Below are 24802 nucleotides of genomic sequence, written 5' to 3' on the forward strand. Positions count from 1 at the left end.
TTAGCAAAAAAAGACGAGCAGCAAGAGAGAACTTATCAAATTCTGTTGTTCCATCTGGCTGATAAGTTTGTTATAGCAAGTTGAAAATCACTCCACTGTTGCACCCTCCACAGCATGACTCCCGGCTGAAAACAGGATGCCTCCTCCCCTCCTTCACTGATCTCCTCTCACCTTCTTTAAGGCTCTCTCCTCCCCTTCTTTGCCCTCTCACCTCTTTAATCGCCCTTTCCGTTCCCTTTCAAGGTGCTCCCATTGGCCCCCCTCACCTTCGCCTCCTCTCTCCACCTGTCCTCCCTCTCCACCATCTATCCTCCTTTGCCTCCTCGCTCCCACCACCCGCTCCAGGGCTGAGCTATAGTACAGGTTTGCTTAAGGGGCAAAGGTTTCACCTGTGAAATTTCACTTTGATGCATGACGTTGTTTAAAAGCAGGTACATGACAGAACCATTGTACGGAGGGTTTTTAGCATGGTCAGAGTGCAATGGCTTCAGAGTTTTATGGGTTTTAAACACAACAGTTGCGCTTCTGGCACCCTTCATCTTCCTAATAAAGGCTGAATGAAACATGGTCGTGACTGAGAACTGCATGCAGTCGCAGTACTCTGTGAGAATGCCTTGTCTTTCTATTGACGGTGTGTGTGTATGGGACAATACACACAAATCCTGGTTTCTTGAGTCCCCACTCATGACGGATGTCCTGAGTGTATGCCTATGTGTTCTAACATGTCAAGAAAACCTGGAACCGGCCACTTGTAAAGATTTAATGCCTCTTTCTTCCCCTGCACAGATGTGCATGCAAAAGAGCTTTGATAAAATCCCACTAGATGATTGCAGATCTAATGAGGGCAATTTGTGCTGTGGGCCTGCTCTAATTGATCATTATGGTGTGATAAGATAAGAATCGGTGTAAATGGATGCAGCAATCGAGTTTCCTCTTCCAACCGTGAAGGTAATTCTTCATAGAGCTGGGTAGCACCGCAGGCCACAGCGGAAGACAGCCAGGAGAGGAGGAAGGTTTGCATGTCAGGAGTCTCAGCCAGGGGGCTAATGCCACAGAGGTGCTCTTATTACACTGTAGATGTCAAGGATATAAGTTTGGATATTTTATTTAAAATGGTTGATAAGTGCAGTTCTGTGGGAATAAAAGGAGCATCCCTAAATGTTAGAATACAAGAGGAAGGAATGAGGTACAATGCTCCGTTTATATAAAAAAAAAAGTATTTTATTTATATTTCACTTGATTCACTTGATGGATTTTAACTCTTAGTATTATCTCAAGAGTTATCTCTTTATTTAAGAAATTCAATTTATGTTTTACTCACAACTTTCTATGCCTGACAAAGTCACACTTAAATACAATTTTTACATGTGAAACGTAAAGCAGTGTTAAAACACACTATTCATGTGCGTTATTATCAGATTGATGAAGTCTTTAAAACTGGAATAGTAGATTTTCACAATTTAGTAAATTTAAATCTTGTTTCCAGATTACATCACAGGCGACACTATTTCTAAAAACAAAACTTACTTTACTTTCTAGTCATTTCTAAATGAATCTTTTTTTAAGTTAAGTTTGTTAAGTTTTATACAAAACATTTTATACAAAACAATTGATGTTAAGGTTTTTTTTGTTGTAATGGGGAGGAAGATGTTTACTACAGTATAATACAGTATGCAGACTTCACTTAATCTAATAACAAATCTAGCAGACGGGTGTGTAGACATCCCTTACAGTCGTTATGGAAACAAGAGATGGGTGTGGGAGGGGGAGGTGGAATGAGAGGGAGCAATGAGTGTATCTGAGTGTGTATATATGGGTGGGTGGGGTTTCCTAAGCAGCTATGGCCATCTTGCTGTCCTTCCTTCTTTGTCTGTCTCTCATATGGATGTATTTTTTCCTGTTTCTACCAAACCCCCTCTCTCTTGTCTTGTGTCTGTTTGTCGGCCTCTCTCTATCTCTGTTGTGTCTGTGTTTGTGTCCGTCTGTCTGTCTATGTGTCCTTCCCTACCTTCCTCCTTCTCTCCTTCTTCTGTCCCTGTCTCTGTCTTTCTTTCTGTCGCTGTCACTGACTCGCTGTCTCCACCCTCGGTGAAACTCGACAGGAGCAGCACCCGGTAAAGTTCTTCCTCAGTCACCCTCCTCCTCCTCCTCCTCCTCCTCCTCCGCTCTGTCCCCTGCTCTTCATCATCGGATCAAATGAGCTTCTCTCTCTTTCTTTCTTTGTTCCTCTGATCGTTCAAACTCATTCTCGCCGTATCGTTGCCACTTGTTTTCTTCTCCACTACCATACCCACAGACCACAGGAAACCATCTGCACACCTCAGTAGGTTTGATTTAAAGGGTTTGACTCGATGCCCACACGTTTATTGGAATGAGCATAATTCCACTTGTAATTCATTTACTACTTTACTACTCCACCCACAGTCTGTCTCTTGATTATCAGCCTGTCAGGCCCTGTAGGCTTGAAAGGTGGCTTTAAAAGCATTTTTGTTTTGTTCTTTCACAGAGGTTAGGTCAGTCGGTGGATTACAAAAATGAAAATAACTGCTGTACAGCTCGAATCCCAAACCTCATGCTTGGTGCTGTCAAGCTTGCCTGCTCCCTGTTCACCCATTGGTCAGCAGGAGTGGTCTTCATGAGTCTTAAAAAAAAAAAAGGAAAGATTCACATGAGTCTGTTAGTCCCTGAAGTCCAGTCTACAAGTTTGAAGGCTTATCAGATGCTGTAAAGCCGTGAAGCAGCTTATCATCACTAAATAATGTGCGCTGTCCCTGGTAAAGTGAGCAAATAATGCAGTGACGCAGGATTTTACAACTTTGGAAAGTTTCCGCAGCAGCAGTCGTTTTTTTTCTCAGTCTTGACATTTGTGAGGTAAACAGTAGATTTGCGCGGGTCACGTTATAAAGTCATCTACCAAAATGTACTTATACATATTTAATGAGCCATCGAAGTGCATTAACTAATGACGTTAATGACATACTGCTTTAAGTTAAGCTAGGTTCAACTTCGCATTTCATTACTGGGCTGGCGCCATCAGGACTGGACTGAATGAAATGAATGAGGGGCCTGCCTTAGGCATCTACTAACACTCATGGGTATTGAGGCAGGTGTTGTGTATTTTGGTCTATCAGTGTAATATGAGTATATAGGGACATTCTATATTGGGACATGCTGATCATGTGGATAAACAGCATGAAGTATTATGGAGCAGCATGCTGCAGGAACAGTTTGAGAAGTTTGTTCTGGACTTTTTCTTTTCTGTAAAAGTCTCCACAGACGGCTTTTAACAGCTGCTGTGCTCCATGACGGACGAAAGTACAGAAGCCTTTTGCTGCCACCTTTTAGTCCTACGGGTCCTGAGAGTTTGATACTCAAAACTCAGACTAGTGTTTCAACGTATTTTCCAATTAAGGAATGTTTCAGTCACACGCCTCTTTAGTGGGGGTGATAGAAAACTAAAACAGCACACTTTACATATTCAGACATTAATCTTCAGACTCAAAGAGCTGTTGCCGTTATTATTATGCTAGTGTGTGTGTGTGTGTGTGTGTGTGTGTGTGTGTGTGTGTGTGTGTGTGTGTGCATGTGAGTGTGAATGTGTGTGCGTAGCGATGTTGTTAATTCCTAACACCTATGGCCTCACTGGGCTTTACTCTAATACTCTCAAGCCGCGCTGATAGAGAGACCTCAGTCCTACTCAACTCCAAAGGAGGAAGGCCTATTGATCATCGATTGAGTCTCACTCTCGTACACACGCACACACACAGAAGTGCCGAGGCTCAGACTCAATCAATCAGCCTCGAATTGAATTGTCTTACGCTTTCTGCCACGGGAACTGAGTTCATAGTTAAAGAGCGAGCCTTGATGAACGGCTTCTCCTCGGCTCAGTCTTGGCAGACGTCCAGACGCCTCCTGCCTTGTGTTTTTGAAAATGGCCCATCCACTTACAGTAAAGATCAACTCAGCTATTTACTCCTCTGACACCCCAATTTTTTCTCACTGATATTGGTTTATGGGTGCACAAATCACGAGCACAATGTTCAGTTATGGGCTTCGGAGAGGAAACAAGTGCATTAAAACACACTACTGAAGGAGTTTGTCTGTCGGCCCTAAATCGTTTCCTCCGGTCGCTCTCATGGCTCCTTTGACTCTATTGTCGCAGCGTGTTTGTATGTGTTATGACATGTGATGTCTTGTTCTGCGAATGGCATCACATGTCCCCAGAGTCTCGCATAGCCTCCGTTTCCTGTCCTCGTCTTCTTCAGTTCAGGTTGCAGTCCTGACTGAGAAAAAAATCCAATAACATCTTCAGAAATTTGGAATTTAATGAAAGGAAGCTATGTGAAACGTATCAGAATCAGTCCATTTAGTGTTAACGAATACAGGATTATAATGACATAATCCTAACCATGTAATACTTACAGCCCACGCTTCATGTTTCCACATCCAAAACTTCCATTTCTACTCAAGAACCAAACAGCGTGTCACTGAAAAAGAAAGAAAGAGGTTTGGCTGGGCACTCTGCCGGGAGATGCCTGTCAGTTTGTAATGAATGAATGTCTTTTGTATTATGGTGAAGGTTTTAATAAATGATGATGATGCTGCTTCTCGATGTCCATGAAACCAAACGGTCGGGCAGCTGATCGCTTTCCCTCCCAGTGGTTTCATGTTTGACGTACACTTGACGCAGTTTCTTTTTTCTGCAGAAGAAGAGACTGTAAGAGCTTTGATTGTCCACACAAGTGCAATGTACTGCAAGTGTCATATTATGTGTTGTGTCACTTAGATTGTCACGAAAGAGGTCATGTTTAAGATAAATGTTTAAGATAAATTCGACTTTGAGGACATACCCCTCACCCCACCTCACCCCCTTTTCAAAAAATATGGTTGATGATGTTATTAAAAGCGTTGGGTAAGAGCCCCTTGCCATTGTTTCAACTCTTCATACCTTCAGCCCGCTCCCTAATTTTCCTCTGACACTGTTCTTGTTCCTTGGCTGAACTCTAGGGGGAGCAGCAAGGGCAAAGACATCAGTACAATCAAGTCCCTCCGAGTGCTGAGGGTGCTGCGTCCTCTAAAGACCATCAAACGTCTCCCCAAGTTAAAGGTAGGGCTGAGAAGGCGCAGACGTCCCTCTTTTGTACTGGATGGACCCAATGTTCAATTGTAAACAATCCCACAGGTTAGCGAAATTTATGTACAAGAGAAAATCACAGTTAATGGTAAAAATTATTACTCAATTATTGCTCAAATTACTCTGTGGTTGTAATTAACTGTAGTTTTTCTTGAAATCATTACCACGGATAACACCCTTTCTCTGGAGGTTGTTTGAAGGAATTGTGGGAAATGTAGGGCAGTCGTTATTAGGCATTGTTGTCATTAGCTGCAGTAAACTCGGCGTCACAAACTAATTTACAGAGGGGTTGATTTTATTTTGTCTTAATCTTTTTAACTGTAGTCACAGACTGAATTCTCATTTAAGTTCACTATAAATTGTTAAAAAAAATTTTTTTTAATATTTAAAAGAATGTTAGCAGGGACTGAATCTTGACTATTGCATTGTGCGATATGTCAAGTCAAGTTAAACATCCGGTGTCGCCCAAAGTGCTTGACAGTCATGAAGTCTGAGGTTAACTCACTGCTGCTCTCACTGTGTGTTAATAAGCCTGGCTGCTGAAGTGTTTTCATGAATGTCTCTGTCTCTTCCCCACAGGCTGTGTTTGACTGTGTGGTCAACTCTCTGAAGAATGTGCTGAACATCTTAATTGTCTACATGCTCTTCATGTTCATCTTCGCTGTGGTGGCTGTACAGCTCTTCAAGGGTCGCTTCTTCTACTGCACAGACGAATCCAAAGAGTTTGAGCGTGACTGCAGGTTGGTTCAGAAACACACGACACACGGCGGACGATAATAACTCACATTACATAACACTGGAGCTGAAACAATTAGTCAAATAATCAGATTGACAGAAGTATTGAATAACTGACAACTATTTTAATAATCTAATAATCATTTCAGGCATTTTTCAAGCAAAAATAGGGAAACGATGCCAAATGAGAGGATATTCTGCTTTTCTTTTTCATTCTATTATGGTAAATTAAATATTTTGTGGTATTTGGACTTTTGGTCAAATAAAAAACATTTTTCAATTTGTACCATTTGAACCAGGTATTTTAAGTTTGGTACTAGAAAAGACACTTACTGTCACAGTAAGCATAAACATAGTGATGTGCTGAATGGAAAATGGATCTGTGGATCTGGAAGAAAAAAAAAACAACAACAACAAAATTTAAAAAAAAAATGGAAATCACTGTGACCCCAAGTCGGTTGGATCAGTTGTGCAGATGCTGCCACCTAGAGGAGTCAATGAAAACGACCAAACCCTTCTTATTTTATCAAGAGCAAACAAGCATGTTTTCGTCCTGACAGAGATTTATCTTGTGTTTTCATTATAAATGCTGTGTGTGTTCCTTCAGGGGCGAGTACTTGGTGTATGACAAAGATGAGGTAAAAGCTCAGAAGCGGGAGTGGAAGAAGTACGATTTCCACTACGACAATGTGGCTTGGGCCCTGCTCACCCTCTTCACTGTCTCAACTGGAGAGGGGTGGCCGCAGTGAGTAGAAGATCTTAATAAAAGATGTGTAAAAATGTGTTCAATACCAAAACAAAATGTGGGTTTGTTAAACCAAAAGAAATAAAACTTCAGTGTATGTTAAAGTAAATTATAGCTTTGATATATTTTATTTTAATGTACTTTCTCTCCTGTCTCTTCCTCTCGCAGGGTGTTAAAGCACTCAGTGGACTCCACCTATGAGAATCAGGGCCCGAGCCCGGGATACAGGATGGAAATGTCCATCTTTTACGTGGTGTACTTCGTTGTCTTCCCCTTCTTCTTCGTAAACATCTTTGTGGCTCTCATCATCATCACCTTCCAGGAACAGGGGGATAAGATGATGGAGGATTACAGCTTAGAAAAGAACGAGGTGAGGAGAGATTTGCAAGGCTATGTGACCTTTCAGATCTTTGGTCTTCATTCTTCAGGCTTCTTAAAGCCTTAAAAATCAAATGTAATGGACCTGTAACACTCCTCTCCTCCTACAGAGAGCCTGTATAGATTTCGCCATCAACGCCAAACCTCTGACTCGCCACATGCCGAAGAATAAACTGAGCTTCCAGTATCGCATGTGGCAGTTTGTGGTGTCTCCGCCCTTTGAGTACAGCATCATGGCTCTGATCGCGCTGAACACTATCGTCCTCATGATGAAGGTACGAAGTCCTGATTGTTAAAGGAGAGAATTTATGCACATCATGCTGTGAAACCAAAGTGAAAAAATGGTGATTTATAAACATGAGCTGTATAACCTTTACACTGTGATGACTGTGTTGGATATCTGTGATGTTCAGCTTGGTATGAAGTTCTGACAAAAACCACTTTGGTTAATGCAGCTTTAAATTAAAAACTGATGTCCAACTTCAAACTGTCTCTAAAACCTGAAACCCACTTTTGTTTCTGTCTGGCAATAATTTATCAATCGATAACAGTAAACAATAGCTCCTTACTCGATCTGTTTTGAACATCAGTTTTCCTTCACATCACCTTCAGTTTTGGTGGAATTCAGCTTGGCTGTGGGGTGATACAGTAAATCAGACTCAATATTACAACAATACAAACCCCATATTTTGTAAACTATGATAAACGAAGCAGTCATCTGCACGAGGGAAAAGGTTTGCTACTCAGCCAGAACTCTGCGCTTAAGACTCTTTTTCCTTTTGTATGCACTTCCACTGCTCTCATTCCCTTTCTTTGTTTTGTGTGTGTCTACAGTTTGACGGTGCATCATTAACCTACGATAATGTCTTGAAGAACCTCAACATTGTGTTTACCACTTTCTTCTTCATGGAATCAATCCTCAAGATCATCGCTTTTGGCCCTCTGGTAAGACTGGGAAAAATAACCATAAGCATGACAAGATCCACAAACACGCAGCACATAAACACAAAAAATCCTTATCTCGGTTAACGCAGTCTATATGCTTCAGTGTTTCATCCTATTATTCATTTATAAAGCAGGTTATTTTGGTAGACAGATCTGGAGCATGTTCTTCCTGTCCCTGAAAAACCCAGAGCGCACTGTGTTGTTGCACCGCAGTCACGCTATCAGCCTCCTTCCAGCCTGTCTCCACAGTAACAACACCACCATTGGCCAGGGAGCGAGTCCCTTACCACTCCCGGGGATTGAGCTCTGGATTGGCTACCTTTAAGTTCACTCTGTCTCCTCATTGGGCATCTTGAACTTTTCTCTCTTTCCCGACAGAATTACTTCAGAGACGCCTGGAACATTTTTGATTTTGTCTCCGTTCTTGGAAGCATCACTGACATATTAGTGACAGAACTAGGGGTAAGTGATTTTGGGTGTTTGGACCAAATGACACATCTTGGTTGCAGTTGAACACGAGTTAATTATTTTTCATATGAAATTGCTTCAGTGGACTCAAAGGAAACATCAGCCTTGTTGTCGATATAAAACCCTGTGTTTTGACAGACCTTTGTGTTATTTTAATGCCCTGTGTCTGTTAATAAATTCACATTTTAAGTTACTTCAGTGGAGTCGCCTCATGTAGTTGTTGTAAACTAGACCCCCCTTCCATTGGAGTCACGAACTGCCCTGCTCTGTAGTTCTCTTTGGCTTACAACACTCAAAATGCTGCCGTGTCCTCTCAGATCCTTCTACTGAAAGTACAAACAAGCAGAACTCATGACACATGATTATAAAATGACTAAAATCTGTCTTTCTGTCCCCTAAAACCTCCACGCGAGGCGCTGAAACAGATGAATCATAGTTTTGGGCTGATTTTTCTTTTAAGTCAGTTAGTTGACACCTGACAACCAGCATGTAGACACACACAGACACACACACAGACACACAGAGGTGGAGTTGAACAGGAAGACTTGCAGGGGGACACAGTTAGTCTGGCTCTAACAAAAGGTGAGGTAACAAAACCCTCCTACCAGGTACAGTAACCTCCTGCAGCCTCTGCTGGTTGTCTGACAACCTGACAGTAACAACGAGCCTCTAGGAGGTCACAGTATGCTAAGCTAAACTAACTTGCTACTGTGGTAGGATCATATTCACCGTACAGAATTGAGAGTTGTATCAGTCCTCTAATCTAACTCTTGGCAAGAAAGCAAATAAGCCTTCACAAAAGAATTAATGAAAACCCGTTAAATCTACTAAATGTGATCTAGCTGGATTGTCAGGCTGTAAACGGTACAGACAAAGACCAACATCAGCCAATAGTACCTTGCAAGTATCCTGTGATCTGTGTGTGTCTATATGATGTGTTTACATTATTATATGGAAGGTTTCATTCTAAAATCCATTCAGAATAAAAAAAACATATCATTATTTATCTGGTACTTGTTTCCATTTTGTGACAATATTTTCTTCAAACTTCTCTGTATGGAGGGAAACCTGACAAACAGTCCTGGATCGGTGTGCAACGTTTCTTTAACCCCAAATGTCCAAAAAAAAAAAAATTCTGAAGTTTGCATCATCTGCATCAGATGTTAGAGTGCAGCCGAGTACAATTGGAAACCGGACTTGTGGCATCTGATGTTTGGGGTTGAGTGGCACTTTGTACCAATCACAGGCTGTGCCTTTAATGTGTTGTTGTATATAAACACACTTTATCTCATTGTTAACTGTGATTTTTGTTGTTGTTGTTGTTGTATGTATGTCTATGGGTTTATCAGTTTTACTCTCTATATATGAGCTTAATATAATTACTGAAATAAGAGTCAATATTTCTGAGAGTCAGTAGAAATTTCAGCCCCTCCCTGTTGTCCAGCTATTATTGTTTTTTTTGTTTTTTTACCCTAACACTAAACAGCAGTGTGGGTAACACATCCAGGTTCTCATTTCATTCACATTGACAAGATTAGCAGTAACTGAGCTAATTACTACAAAACAGCTTTCTTTCCAGGTGATTAAAGACACCCTGGCCAAGTTAAAGGTGCTAAATTTACATCTTAGCTCTGTGACATTAATGGACATCAGTGCTCTTTGACCCGTGTGCTGATTATTTCAGACGTCCAATCGATTATCTGTCTACTCGCTGTCAGCTTGTAGCAGCTAATCTGCTGATTGAGTGCGTTTGATCTTTGCACTGGTTAACCCATCAAGCAAAGGCTGGTGTTAATGTTGGCTAGTAATCACATGTTGACATTAACGGGTTTCTTAGTTCCATCATTCCATCGAAAAAGAGAAGAAAAAAAACAGCTGTTAGTTAAAGTTAAACAAAGTGAATCTGTAGCTCTGAAAAGAAAATTTCCCAGGTCTGTTCTGATAAGAGGCAAATGTTTGGCATAAGGGAATCCCATAACTCATAATGACACACAGAGCACACATACCAGAAAAACTGAGGATAAATCAATACAGAAGGAAATCAGGAAATCAAGATGACAGTGTAGGAAATATTGCACCAAACACTGCAAATCCTTAGACACTTAATGTTTTAACTTAAAATACTTCAACATAGCAAAATCAGATCACTTCATATTTAGTAGGGGAGACCAGAACCCCTTCATGGACCAGTGTAGTCTCTCACTGGCTAACTGAATGAGATGATAACAGATCTGGCATCAAAGAGGGGCTGAACCAGCTGCATCTGATGTCGCTCACTAACTGTTGTTGTTGACCTGAAGTTGTGTTTCACAGCCTTTGTAACGACACCCATAATGATTCCGTCTTCCTCTTCTATCTCTTTACATGCTTTCTTTAAACCTCTCTACTTTGTTGGCGCCCTACGCCCCTCCCGCTCCCTCCTCCTCTGATAAAAATCCATCCAATCAAAATGCACTATGAAATCCTTCATCGTGTTCTCCATCCGTGCTGCGCCATGACATGTGGTGGTGGTGCTGTGATGATGATGATGATGATGATGATGAATATAATGATGGTGATGGTGTGCGTTTCGCCCCATGCCCCTGCCCAATAAAACACACGACCAACCCCCCCCCCGCCCCCCACCCCCCCAAAAAAATATCTCACCCACTCACAATGTACTACAACTTACCAAAAAAAAAAAAAAAAAACTTCCTCCCCATTCATCTTTCTACATCTTCGCACATGTAGAATCTGGTTGGTTTGTAATTTATCTCTCAAAGCTTTCTGCTGCATCCTCATTGGTCATGCGTACCCCTGACCCATTCCTTACCCCCAGTCACCCGCTCCCCCATGACTAGTCTTACCCCCTGACCCCAGTGCATGCGCTTTTCTGGATGATGACCTTTTAAACTCTTTGTACTTGATGACATAGAGACGTTCATTATTAATATCATGCATATTTACATAACAACACACAGATTCACAATCAGTTCACGTTTTATTCCAGGAACGAAAGAAACTCTTGTTTTGATCTGTATTTAGTGCAAGAAAAAAAAATTCCTGGTCACAGTATTTGACTCATCCCAAAAATCCAACATTTCACTAATTGCCAGGTGGATTGGTGGTAATGAACACTGCAACACAGTCCACCTCAGGAGGCAAACATGTAGATCACATGAAGATCACATTTAATCACATTTAATTTAAGTGCAACAAGTTCATAGCATTTAATATTCAGTTCATACTCTTTGCAACTGTATGGAAAGTGTGCAACATTAGCAGCTAAGTATTTACCTGGTTTATGTTAATTCTCTAACACAAATGTAAAATCTCACGCTCTTAGTGCAACTAAATACGTGAATGTGTGAATTGGAGTCTATGATTATGTGCTCGGCCCCACTGGCCCCTGCTGGTCTGCATGTAGGCCAGGTCTTTCCTCAGAAAGTATGCTGCCATGCCTGCACTGAGGCTGCCCGCTAGTCCCTCCTTTTCCTCCTCCCTCCTCTTCCTCCTCATGCTCCTCTTCCTGCTTTGCCTGTCAACCACAAAACGCCAGGGTTTTGCCAGGGAGTTTGGCTGCTGTATGTTAAATATTACTATTCTGTGACACCGTGAGGAACCAAAACAGAGAGTCAAAAAGATTTTACGAGGCTCCTCCACTGGATGACGGCCCTAAGTATCATTCATCTGACCTGTTGTTATTCTTCGTACTTTAGGGTATTTGAAAGAGCACGAAACACTGAACTGATTTTTTATTTGGCCATGCAGGAATCCAGCAACGATAAAGAAAAGACGGTGTCACAGATGACCCCCCCCCCCCAAGCCATGCTCTTTTGAATGTGTGTGTGTGTGTGTGTGTGTGTGTGTGTGTGTGTGTGTGTGTGTGTGTGTGTGTGTGTGTGTGTGTGTGTGTGTGTGTGTGTGTGTGTGTGTGTGTGGTTGACAGGCACAGCACCCTGTGCTCCATCTTGTGTGGCCTGCTTGCCCCCCCAGAGATCAGTGCATTTGGTTCTCTTTAAAAAAAAAAAAAAAAAAAAAAAAAAAAAAGCGTTCTGCTGTACCAGATTGGATGATGACCTTTAGAATCTTTGAATTATGATTTTCCTTATTTCCTTTCTTATTCCTTCTTTCTTCTTTTCTTTGTCTTCTTCTTTGTCTTTTGACCTTTTCTCTGTCTTTCTCTCATTTATACTTGTATCTCCTCAGTGCCATTATGTTTGCAGTTGGTTAAGTTTAGTTGGTTTTGACTCCCCCCTCTCTCTTTGTCCTCTCTTTCCTCCGCTGTTGTTTTTGGTTTTTGTGTTTGGTAGAGGGAGGTTGTGCGGGTATCACGCGTTTGGTGAAACTGATTTTGTTCTCCCTCTCTGCTGTAGAATAACTTCATCAACCTGAGCTTCCTGAGGCTGTTCAGGGCAGCTCGCCTTATCAAGCTGCTGAGACAAGGAGAGACCATTCGCATCCTGCTGTGGACGTTTGTCCAGTCCTTCAAGGTATCCAGTCGTCAGTAGCTACACACGATGTACATACTGTTAAATCACAACACACTCCACGAGTAACAACTGTTTCCTGTTTTCTCATCTGCTCCGGTAGGCTCTGCCATACGTGTGTCTGCTCATTGCCATGCTCTTCTTCATCTATGCCATTATCGGCATGCAGGTGAGCACTGCCAGCAACCGGACCAGAAGATTTTTTGACCTGATGTGATTTTGGTTTTATTTACCTGTTGTGTGCAACAGGAGCGGGAGAAGCATTTCAATCTTTTACTTAAGTAAAAAAAACCAATACACAATTAAAACGCACTGTGTCACAAATAAAAGTAAATGGAAAGTAGAAGTAACATCAGCAACATGTACTTTAACTGTCAAAATTAAAGTTACATGAAACAGATTGAAAGTAAATGTGCTAATTAAAAGATATCCTGTTGTAACTGCCTTGCTTCAGCCTCTGGTTGTGGTTGCTTTTTTCCCTCTACTGTTTGTGTGTGTAGCTGTTTGGTAACCTAGCGCTGGATGAAGAGGAAGAAAGTGCCATCGATGAGCACAATAACTTCAGAACCTTCATCATGGCCTTAATGCTGCTGTTCAGGTGAGTCCTCCAGCTTCTCTTTTCTTCCTGTCTCTCTCTGTCTCTCCTTTTGCTGTCCTGAAACTCTACACGCCTGTTTCCCCTCATGCAGGAGCGCCACTGGAGAAGCGTGGCATGAGATCATGCTGTCTTGCCTGAGTGGTAAAAAATGCGACCCGGAATCAGGGAACACAGGAAAAGAGTGTGGCAGCACCTTCGCCTACACCTACTTTGTCTCATTCATCTTCCTCTGCTCTTTCCTGGTGAGAAAAGCAAAAACGCAAAATGTCCCTTTAAACCAGTTCAATTAATAAGTATGTGAATTTTTTTTAGATTAAATTGAATTTCTTGGAATATCCTGTTTGTGATGCAGGAAATGCAAACATCTGAGTTGGTTTCCGGACAGACACTTGTGTATAAGAAACACAATTTAATTTAATTTAACAAGTCTCTAACATCTGCCTCACATCTGGAATCTATGGGCTTTGATTTTCATTCGTTCGATAATTAAACCTTGACAAGAAAAGCTTTTGCTACGCGTGTGTTTTACCTTGTTGTCGTTCCAGATGCTGAATCTGTTCGTGGCCGTCATTATGGACAACTTTGAGTACCTGACCAGAGACTCTTCTATCCTGGGGCCACATCACCTGGACGAGTATGTAAGGATATGGGCCGAGTACGACCCTGCCGCTTGGTGAGTAGCACGCACACACACTCGTGCACGCACGCTGTAGATGTCAAGGAAATACAAAGGCAGAAACACACATGAAGCAGCAAATACACAGACATTCAGATTATAATAAACAAAGGTAACATACACACAGAGTGCGTATGTGTAGCTTTAAACTACATTAGCTATGTCTACACAGGTTTGGACAGATTCACGCTGAATGTAAAGTATCTCTTAACCCTTGACTTTCTCTCCCGTTCCCGAAACGGGGCAAAGACCAGTCTCACGATCTCGTCCAACAAGTGTTACGATGAAACAGGATCTGCATCGCGTGGGTTGGTTAAAGCTGACCCATCTGAGCAAAGAATTATCCAGCTTTCTTCTTGTCTTTCTCTCTTTCTTTCCCTATGAACTTTTTTGCCTTCTTTCTCCCATCGCACAATTTGTGCACAGTTGACATGAATGTAACCCTCTCCTTTTCCTCTTTTCCCCTCTGTAAGAAGAGTGTGTGTGTGTGTGTGTGTGTGTGTTTGTGAGCATGCATGAAAGGAAGGTGTTTTACACCTCTTTTTCTTCGTGTAAATAAATGTTCTCTCCTTTTCTACCTTTTCTTTTTCTTCTTCTTTGTCATCTTATCTCCTGCTCCTTTTAGTCTCCCACTCTCCTTATTTCTCTCTCTCTCTCTGTGATCTGTGTGTTCCCTCTCCTAACCTTCCCTCCTTGTATTTTTCTTGCAGCGGGCGCATACATTATAAGGATATGTACAGTTTATTGCGAGTTATCTCCCCTCCCCTGGGCCTTGGCAAGAAATGCCCACATAGGGTGGCCTGCAAGGTTTGGACCAAACCCCTAAAGCACAAACTTAAACGCAACCTGCTCGCCTTTAAGAAACTGGAATGAATGTCGCTCTTTATCACTTTTAAAGTAAATTCTTTCCTACTTCAACTTTTTATTTTCATTTGGTTTGACTTTTCTGTTTGGGTTTGCATTATTCAGTTGTTTTAAAGTCATTTCACCATTGAATCATTTTTGGGGGGGTGGGGGGTTGGTTTCTGTTGTATTTGCATTCTGACATGACAATGAGAATGTTTGGGACAATGCAGAAATGCACACACACACACACTCTTGTACACACTCGCGCACACACGCACCAGTAGCAGTGTGTGAAGCATGACGGTGGTGCACTGCACTCGCTATTGTCTTCTGACTGAGCGCTGGGAAAATTACACTGATGTGTTCACTTTTAATTCAGTATTTTGGAAACGCTAGAGTCTAGACTCCGGTCAGCCATTGTCTTTTATTTCTGCTTGCTGTCTAATTTTGCCTGGACAGAAAACGGTCGAGCAATGTGCATTGTTCTTGTTTGAGTTAGGGTGTGGGCGGGGGGGTGGGGTGACTTTAGCATGGAGACATACGCAGAGCGGGCTTGGTTTGAATGCCGTCACCACGCTAACCTTCACAGCTGTTAGCTAGGCCGGTGTTTTCCAACCATGTGTCATCAAGGCTCAAGAGTCTCGCAGCTTTGGCTTTTTTAACTCGCGCAGCTGATTCCACTGATAAACACTAATTAACGCAGCTCCTGTTGTGGCTGGTTTGAACGAAAAGCTGCTGATTCTTGTGCCTCCGTGGCACATGTTTGGGAACCACTGTGCCAAGTGGTCTGTCATGGTCGATCTTAAATTTTAAAGCCACTATGTGTAGTTTTTACGTGTGATTATAGAATCTGATGGCTGGTTTGTAAAAAAAAAATAAAACAAACCAAGCAAAACAATGTCCTTTTTCAAATTACCACTGAAAGTCAGAATCTTTAAATCCTACATGTGGCGGCTTTAAGGATTCAAGGAATCAAAAACAATTGTTAGGCCTGTTACAAGCTCCTCTTAAAGAATGAACACAACAGTGCTGCAGGCAATGCACACGGTGTCCGCTGCACAACAAAATGTGACTAAAGTCTGAACAAACTTGTGATGTGCAGCAACATCAAGCTACTTAAACAAGCAACTACCAGTGAAGAAGTTGTTTTCTGCAAAAACAAATAAAAGATAAAATTTATCATCTGTTATTCTCAACCTGCAGAAATCGACTGTGGCGTAGTGCGTACAGTAAAACCACGAGTTCCTTCTCTTTGGCCGCTTTTATGGGAAATCCTGTGGTCCCTGATCCCTGATGACATTACTTCCCCCTGTGTGTGATTCTTATGTAAGCAGAGAGCTTGTCTATCCCACATGCTTGTGTTGGCAGTCCTTGAGTGGAGACTGTAACAGGCCTTTATGCAACCGTTCACATTCATTGTTACCTGAAATACCAAATGATACGGCCAAACCTGCTCTGTCTGTGGCTCTGGTGTGTGGGGAAAGAAGGAAAAGGCCAGGGTGTGTGTGTGGTCTGGGGCAGCGACTCTGGACATAAAAAGGTCTTGTGTCCACCAGGTGCCTGTCCATAGCTGCCTACGCTGACAGATGCTTGTGGGAAGAATCACTGGTCATGACATGTGCGTTTGCTTTATGGCTGTAAAGAGATTTTTATTAAAATGCTGCAGTCTGTGGCTTAAAGAAAAGGAACGGTTAAAGGGTCAGATCACTTAAATCATAAAAAAACATATGGTTTTGAGACAATACACACATGATAAAGGCAGATTAAAAATTAGTTATCTGGAAACACATACAGTTCTGTTGTTACAGTAATAAACTGGCTGAAAAGACACACCATCTACCTCTGGATGCAGATTTGTGGTGTTCAAGCCATGACACTCTGAAAAATGATTTTCCTAAAGACGCGTCTTTCTACTTGTTTAGTTACAGTAGAGTTTAGACTTTCCTGTGACTGGTGCAGCTGTTTCATGGCAGTGGGACCAATAATTTACAGTGAGTTCTGTGGATTATGCTGAGAGATTCTGTTTTCATTCACCTATGTTGTAACGGAAGTGGCCACAGAAATCCGAGAGTCGTATTCAGCATCATCAAATTACTCAACACCACATGAGGAAAGAGGCAAAACATTTTTTTATGATTTAGGTGAACTGACCCTCTAAAAACCGAGACCCAACGGGGGTATCCCAACCCCTCCATCATCATCGTCATCGTCATCATCGGGGAGGGCTCCCGTGAACATCTGAAGGCGCGGCAGCTGTGTGCAGAGGCTCCTGGTGGACACGCAGCCTCAGTGATGGACTGCATTGACTTTGTCATTGTGACTCACTCCGATCTCTGCAGCGGTGCTTTTCTTTGCCTGCTTGAAGCCCCGCTGCCAGTTCTATCCGAGCGGCGAAAGAGGGCCAAGACCACAAAAAAACAAAAAAAAAAGAAACAAATCCCCTTTTCACCTCGCATAGAACGGTATCTCAGCAACAACTAACTAAACTAAATAACTCCTCCTCCTCCAACCCCCCACCCCCCCAACCTTTCCCCCCTCCCTCCCTCCCTCTCCTCTCCTGTACTTTATAATATACACCAGACTAGAAGCCACGTTGCGCACCCCCTCGTTCTCTCTCGTTCTCTTTCTCTTTCTCTTTCTCTCACCACAGCAACCACATATTCACAGCGATCAAAACAATAACCTCTGTGTATTTGTTTCCCTTCCCCTTCTTCCTTTCCTTTGTCGGTTTATTTCTTTTTTTTCTCCTCATGTCTCCTCTGTGCGTCCATGTCCTCCCCCACTTCGTCCTCCCTCTCCTTACCCTTCATCGTTTTTCTTTCTTTCGTTTTCATGTCGTCCGTCTTCGTTTGTTCTGTCTTGTTGTGTGTGTGTGTGTGTGTTGGTGTGCGGGTGTTTGAATGTGCGTGTGCATGTGACATGTGTGCGTGTGTGTTTGTGTGTGTGTGTTTGTGTGTGTGTTTGTGGCCACCCCAGCGGCCGGATCAGTTACACAGACATGTATCAGATGCTAAGACACATGTGTCCGCCGCTAGGCCTTGGGAAGAGGTGTCCCGCCCGGGTCGCCTATAAGGTAGACTCGCCCCCCACCTTACCCCTCCACCACCACCATCCCCACCTCCTTCTCTCGCTCCCTCCTCCCATCATTCTATTCTTCCCTCTTTACCCTCCCATCTCCGTCCTTAAACCTCCCCATCGCTGGGGAGGAGAACCTCTCCTCTATCACCTGCTGAAACCTCCCTGTGCCCTTCCTCCTTCTCCTCCTCCTCCTCCTCCTCTCCCTCTCTCCTCCACTCCCCCCACGACCCCCACCCTTGCCTCCCTCCTCCCAGCGGTGTTCTCCTCATTGTCTGTTAGTGGTGGTTGTGGTGGTGGTGAGCGCTGTCCTCTCTTCTCTCTTCTCCGACCGCGGGGATGGAGGGATGGGCTTTTGTCGTGCAGTGAAGTGAAGTGATAGTGGAGTGGTAGTCAATCCTTTTTCTTTTATTTCCTCCCGTCACGCCGCAGGAGTAAGGGAACGGAGGAGGCTTTGCCAGTCCCTCTGCAACCTGCACGGACGCATGCACGCACACATACATGCAGACACACACCAAATGCAGTCAGACAAACACGGGACAGAGCACAGATCTGACAACGCATTTCCTTTTTTTGTGGCAAATTAAAGAACTCAGAAAGCGAGAAACCCTCCTTTGATATATTTTTATTGCAGTTTGCATATTTTACTCCGCCTTGCAGTACAAGCACATGAAATATTAAGTAAGCTTTCATGGCACCTCTGTCTTTACAGCCTGTTTTGTTCATCTGTTGTTAAAGATAAAATATATAATGTATGTATGATTATTTGCAGTACATTTTAAAAATGACATCCTGTAAAAGATACCAAGGTCCCCCAGGAGAGCCCGTTGGTGGTGGTCATTACTGATTAGCTTTGTGACCAGTACATGGATTTATGTGTGCATAAATAATTTATTCATTTGGAAAATCTCTAGTACAGAGTCAAACATATCAATTTTAACCAGGGTTATATTCACACAGTGCAACTATTTGCTTACGATGCAGGTACAGAAGGACCGGCAAGGGTGTCTGTCTTCAGTCCTCCATGTCTCTTATTCCTGTGGATGGCACTATAGTGCACACATACACATGCCCACATTAACACACATGTACACACGGTGCAAACACAAATAATAATAATGCGTAATAAAATGAGCAGGAAAAGTTCTGGCCCTTCTAGTTTTTTTGTCTTTTTTTCAAGATGCTTTTTTTTTTGACACCCAAGGAAACGTCAGCGTCTTTGGCTTCTCTTTGTGCCTCAGACCACCAGGGTAAAGATTTGGATCGAGCATTTCAGCATTTGCTGTCTCTTTGTCTTGTTGTCCACTCTTTCTTTCTGTCTTCTTTCTCTGTGATTCTTCTTCTTACTGACATCCAGAGTCACCAAAATTATACCGAAAAGACAATTCTGTGCCTTTGGTTATTCCGGAAAGAGCAAAGAGTTCCTGTAATTTTGCTGATTGTGTCTGTGGTGCTAGGAGACTCTGAAAAGTCGCACCACAGAGGCAAATATCCTGTTATCACCAATTAAGAGTGTGAAGTGTGTGCGTCAGCCATAAAAATCATCTGCCTAAACTAACATATTTGCTTTTATCATGAGAACTTTATCTTAAGTTTTCAGGCGTAGAGCTGAATAGAGTTTGAATATTTATGATAAAAGTTCTGAGCTCTGTTTTATTATTGATACAGAATTATACTGAATCCAGTGCCTCCCACTGAGTAAAATAAACATACATATAATGTGTAAAATAATATATTGATAATTGGCTGTATTGGTTGTTCTTTACACAAATCCTATGCCATTGGTACAAAATGAAAATATTCCTTTGAGCAGCTCTTATATTCAAGCCTGCTGGTGAGTGAACAGGATGACTTTGGTCAGATATGCTACAAACTCTCCACTGAGTTAATCTTTCATTGAGTCTGGGTGTCAGTCCCTATTCTCTCCTGTCTCTCTATCTTGTTTTTCTCACTTTTGACTCTTTCTTCTTTCCTCCTTTCTCCTCCTCTTTCTCCTGTCTTTTCCTACGTTTCCTCCTTCATCCTTTACTCATTTTTGTTCTCTCTTTTTTTCCTACCTGTCAACTTTCTCTGTCTCTGTCATTCTTCTGTCCTTCCGTCTCTACGCCCACCTGTCTGTCAGCGGTCACCTCATCTTCACTCCCTCATCTCTTCATAACACCCCTCTGTCCATCCCAGCCTGCTCTGTCTCTACCTGCCCTCTCCTATCTGTTCCTTCTCTTTCTTTCTCTCCAGAATGCCAGCTTGTCTTGGCAGTGGCCCCCATCACATACTTCAGCCATCAAAGCCTTCCAGTGTTCATTGATACAGTTTTGCTGAGAAAGTCCATTAAAGGACCTTTTATGAGATCAGAAAGTCCTCATGTTTTGTGTCAGAACAGAGAGGGGAAGGTTAGACACCTTTAACCTTTTTGACACTCTTAATATTTAGGCCAAGTTCCTGATCTTCCGTTTAGTGGACACTAGGCCTCACCGTTAGTGGAAAAAGCAGTTTTGATAAGAGTGTCTCGCTAGGCACCTTGGTTTTTAATCTTGACCTCTTCTTAGTAAACTTATGTCAGTGTTGTTTTTAGTCCTCGTCCTTATCTCTTGTCTTGTTCTGTATTTTCGGCCTCTCTCTTCTCTTTCTTTTCTATCTACACACATACACTTAATTTCTCTGTTACTTCCAGTTGAAACGAGTTCTCTTTATTCCTCTTTTACTCTTTCAGTGTTTTCACAATCCTCCTCTCCCTCCTCATTCCCTTTTTATCTGTAACTACATCTCATGACCAAGTTTAGATTCACCTAGTTTAAGTCAACTAACTACTGTCCCTACCATGTGTCCCCTTTGATAGACCCCCCTCCTCAACCCTACAGTACCACTACTACTACTATTACTACTACTACTACTACTACTACTACTACTACTACTATTATACCGCCTGGTTGGTCCGAAACAGAAACAAAAAACAGAAAGAACATCAATCATCTCTTTTTGATCTTCTCTATGATTTTTTTCTTCTTTCAGGGAATGCCACAACTCTAATCCTCTCTAACTCTGAGTCCCCCTTAAGACACTGCACCCGTTTGGCATTGAGAGAGATCTTGACTTGACATGAAATATTACCATCGCTGTCCAATTTGACTTTGATTGAGGGAATCATGAATGTGAAAATGTATTGAGCAAAAAAAAAAAAAAAAAAGATAAGAAATGAATCTGTCAATCAGTAGGATCAATCAGTTAGACTGAGGATACTCTCTTTGCGCGGATGCACGGCTGCTTGTATTGTGAAAGTGGGTTTTGAGGGAAATGGGGGGGTGGGGGGGGGGGGTAGTGGGCTGGGTAGGTGGGAAGAGTTGGGGCTTAGATAATGGGTGTGAAGTAAAGGCATGTTGCATGCTCTGTGTCTGGGTTTGTGGGATTTTTCTAGCGGGGTGTGCTGTGTGGTGTTGCATGAAATCCCTGCACTCTCTGTTGCATGGCTACGGGCGACATCGAGCCTGCCTGCTGCCTGCCGAGCGCTGTGGATGTTGGCCGATGCCCTCTGCCTGCCACACACTTGGCTTTGGGCATGCCCGACACTCGCACACACTCAGGAACACACGAGCACGTACACAACCCCACCGCCATCGTACTACCGTGCTTGCCATCGTGAGTGCCCAACGCTCATGTTCGTAGGTAAATCCGATGGATGCCAACTGGTCAGGATAGGAACGGCAAGCGGCCCCAAGTGGCCCAAGCTTGTTTCGTTCTATCTGCAGGTTTCTCCATTGGTTTTACCTGGTATAGACATGTAAAGACAGGGAACCTCCTAACAGGTAGGGGGAGCTCTATAGCAGATGCCTCGGTTAAATTAAACAACAGCAGTCTCCTGAAAAATAGCAGAATTACACCAGTGATACTGTTATTGTTCTCCAGTCGACCTATTTTGTATCCAAAGGACTCCAATTAAGCGCCCTTAATTGCAGTCTGTGCAAATAATTGTGTGCAAGTGGGTGGGGAGTGATGTTGGGGTTGGTGGGGTGGGGGGGTTGGTGTATGTGTAATGTTATATATATCTATATCTATATGTGTGTAACAACAGAGATGTGTAAATGCGCCAATGCATTCACACATTTAGGGAACATGGGCACAGGTTGGGTCGGAGGCCATTTTGGCTCTGATTGTTCTTCCTTGTGGTTCTCGGCTCTCACAGTTGCTTAGCAGCAGATGGCCCTCATTGGATAGCTGTGCTGTCATGTAGAGTATCACTGGGAAAAAAAACAGGAGACGCAGGAACTCACCTTTCTTTCCTCAAGCAAAGTGCTCTTGCACTTGCAAATTGCATTCGCTAATAAAACGGTCAAAAACGTGTGCAGCAGACTTAACACACAAATGCTCAACGGTCACTTCATCTAACGCACATTTATCAGAGAACATTTAAAACTCCGCTGCCTCGATCTGAAATTCACTGACTTGACTTATTGTGCTACATCGATCAGATCTGAATCTGAGAGATTTATCGTGACACGTAGTCACCCATGCCTTAACACTAATCTGTCTCAGGGAACGTTAAATAAAACCTGGACGAATCCAGTCCAAGTCTAATTGGCTGTTGTCTATGGAGCTCTCTCAACCCGCCCCCCCCTCAACCCCCCACCCCCTCCCCCTCCCGGAGGTTCAGGCACATCACCCTTTAGCAAGGACACATCCCTTTCTCATCCTCTCATCCTGACTGGCTCTCCACAGAGGCTGCTGCGCATGGATCTGCCGGTTGCAGATGACAACACGGTGCATTTTAACTCCACCCTCATGGCTCTGATCAGGACAGCACTGGATATAAAGATTGCTAAGGGTACGGCACTGAACCACTATCACCCTTTTACTCTGTCTGTTCATCTCAGTTACTCTCCTGTCTGACAGTCCTGGGTATTCCTGGGTAATTCCTTCATGGTTATGACTTATCACCTCTCAGTGTCTGTCTGTTTCTCTTCTACAACAAAGCTTTAGATTACTGTTGCAAATGTGACAAAACTCTGCCAATTCTGACACTAACAAATTGCTTTTTTTTTGTTTTGGGTGTGTGTGCATGCGTGTGAATGGCTAAATATATTTCTTTTTGGATTTTGTGCAATTGTGCCTCCCTTTTGGTGTGGACCTTCTTTGCCTTGTGCTTATATGTGTGGGGTGTTTGCTTATGTACGGCTGTATGCGTGTGCTGTCTGTGTGTACAAATGTTTGATTCGTGTGTGTGTGTGTATGTATGGGGGGGGTGGGGCGGATCTCGGTCTTGGGCGGGGGCTGCCCAGGTGGTGCAGACAAGCACCAGATGGATGCGGAGCTGAGAAAGGAGATGATGGCAATTTGGCCGAACTTATCGCAGAAGACGCTGGACCTGCTGGTCACGCCGCACAAGGGTAAGTTTTAGGAAAACAAGGCATAGTGGTGTATGTGTGTCCGATCACCAATTCACCAAGAGGACAGCTTCTGCCAGTCAGTGTCATTCACTGCTTCGCATCTCCTGATCAGGCTGTTACAACACAAACTCTCATACTGTACACAGGCATACATACATACATACTCAGTTAGCTCCTGCATCGTTTGTGTTTACAGATAAATATCCTGCAACACAAATGCACCATAACATACATGTACTGCAGGCCCAGCACACACGTATAGACAGACACATCATATCAGATCATATCAGAGCGGAGACAGCAGCACACACACACACACACCTCTGAGCTTTCCACCCATTCAGTCAGTCCTGGTATCAGGGGGTGCCTCCTATAGAAGATCCTCTATAGAAGTCTTTTCACTACAGGAAGAATTCAGAAGCAAAGAAATTAGTAAAATAAATAGATTTAGGCTGATGAGTTAATATGAGAGATGAAATGATTGTGATGAATTTCAGGTCAATCTGTTTATAATAAGATGTGAAGTGATTTTAGTGCTAACAGGATGACAAACTAGTATAACTATGCATGTGTAGCAGTAACTTCTAGCTGTTTGGCTAGATGCATGGCATTTAATAAGATATAAGATATGCATCGTCATGTCTTATTGTCCAGTAATATAATAAGAGTATAAGATATGTGTGGTCATATCTTATCACACGCTAGCATCAGTTTTAATGCTGGAGGACTTGTAGCCATGCCACTTTGAAAAGAGCACCTCTCATTCAGTAAGAAATGTTATCGTCACAGTGAAGGTATTTGACAACCAAAACAAAGCTCAATATTTTTCTGATTTTAAATGTTTTATGTTTTCCATCTAAACTCTGGGGATACTTGTCCAGAGTTTTTAGAAAAAAATTGAGCTCCTGTTTTCCAGGGATCATTTGACTGAGGTGTCCATGTCTTTCTCGTGAGGTGGCTACCTGGTCCTCAGCCTTAACGTTAAGATTAAAGATAAAATATACTCGTGTGTTTTTTTAATACGGTTAGAAGATTAGTAATGAGCGAATGTTAACTGATACGATATAGGTACAGCATCTGCCTGTGAAAAGACTATTGGCTTTGTTGTGTTAATAACTGTACAGTGTTGTAATATTGTATTTGTCTGTTGTACACCAGCGAGCGAGCTCAGCTCAGTTTCAGTCGAAGCTTCACAGGGAGTGTTTGGACAGTGGTTATCAATTTTTCTTCAAAGCGATGAAAGATCATGTTAGTTTGTTTTTCCGTATTTTTTTGGAGGTAAATCAGAAATGCAGTCTTACAGCACTCAGCAAACCAACAGACTCTTTCTTTTATCTTTCCTAATTATACATATC

General features: G+C 42.7%; 1 protein-coding gene across 3 annotated transcripts in view; it reads left to right on the forward strand.

Annotated features, from left to right (window-relative positions):
• The window catches only part of cacna1ab (calcium channel, voltage-dependent, P/Q type, alpha 1A subunit, b), a 76543-nt gene that overhangs the window by 34159 nt on the left and 17582 nt on the right, over positions 1–24802 (forward strand). For 2 of the 3 annotated variants that reach the window (XM_041035514.1, XM_041035516.1), the window contains exons 25-39: positions 5008–5107; positions 5714–5874; positions 6477–6614; positions 6783–6984; positions 7103–7267; positions 7827–7937; positions 8316–8399; positions 12761–12877; positions 12978–13043; positions 13375–13472; positions 13564–13714; positions 14018–14145; positions 14859–14955; positions 22780–22885; positions 23340–23447. In XM_041035514.1, the coding sequence (XP_040891448.1) occupies positions 5008–5107; positions 5714–5874; positions 6477–6614; positions 6783–6984; positions 7103–7267; positions 7827–7937; positions 8316–8399; positions 12761–12877; positions 12978–13043; positions 13375–13472; positions 13564–13714; positions 14018–14145; positions 14859–14955; positions 22780–22885; positions 23340–23447 (1832 nt within the window). Of the gene's footprint in view, positions 1–5007; positions 5108–5713; positions 5875–6476; positions 6615–6782; positions 6985–7102; positions 7268–7826; positions 7938–8315; positions 8400–12760; positions 12878–12977; positions 13044–13374; positions 13473–13563; positions 13715–14017; positions 14146–14858; positions 14956–17970; positions 18068–22779; positions 22886–23339; positions 23448–24802 lie in introns of all 3 variants that reach the window. The other variant, XM_041035515.1, reaches the window with a different exon arrangement.

Source organism: Toxotes jaculatrix, chromosome 4 (genome assembly GCF_017976425.1).
Source record: "Toxotes jaculatrix isolate fToxJac2 chromosome 4, fToxJac2.pri, whole genome shotgun sequence".
NCBI classification, from domain to species: Eukaryota; Metazoa; Chordata; class Actinopteri; family Toxotidae; genus Toxotes; species Toxotes jaculatrix.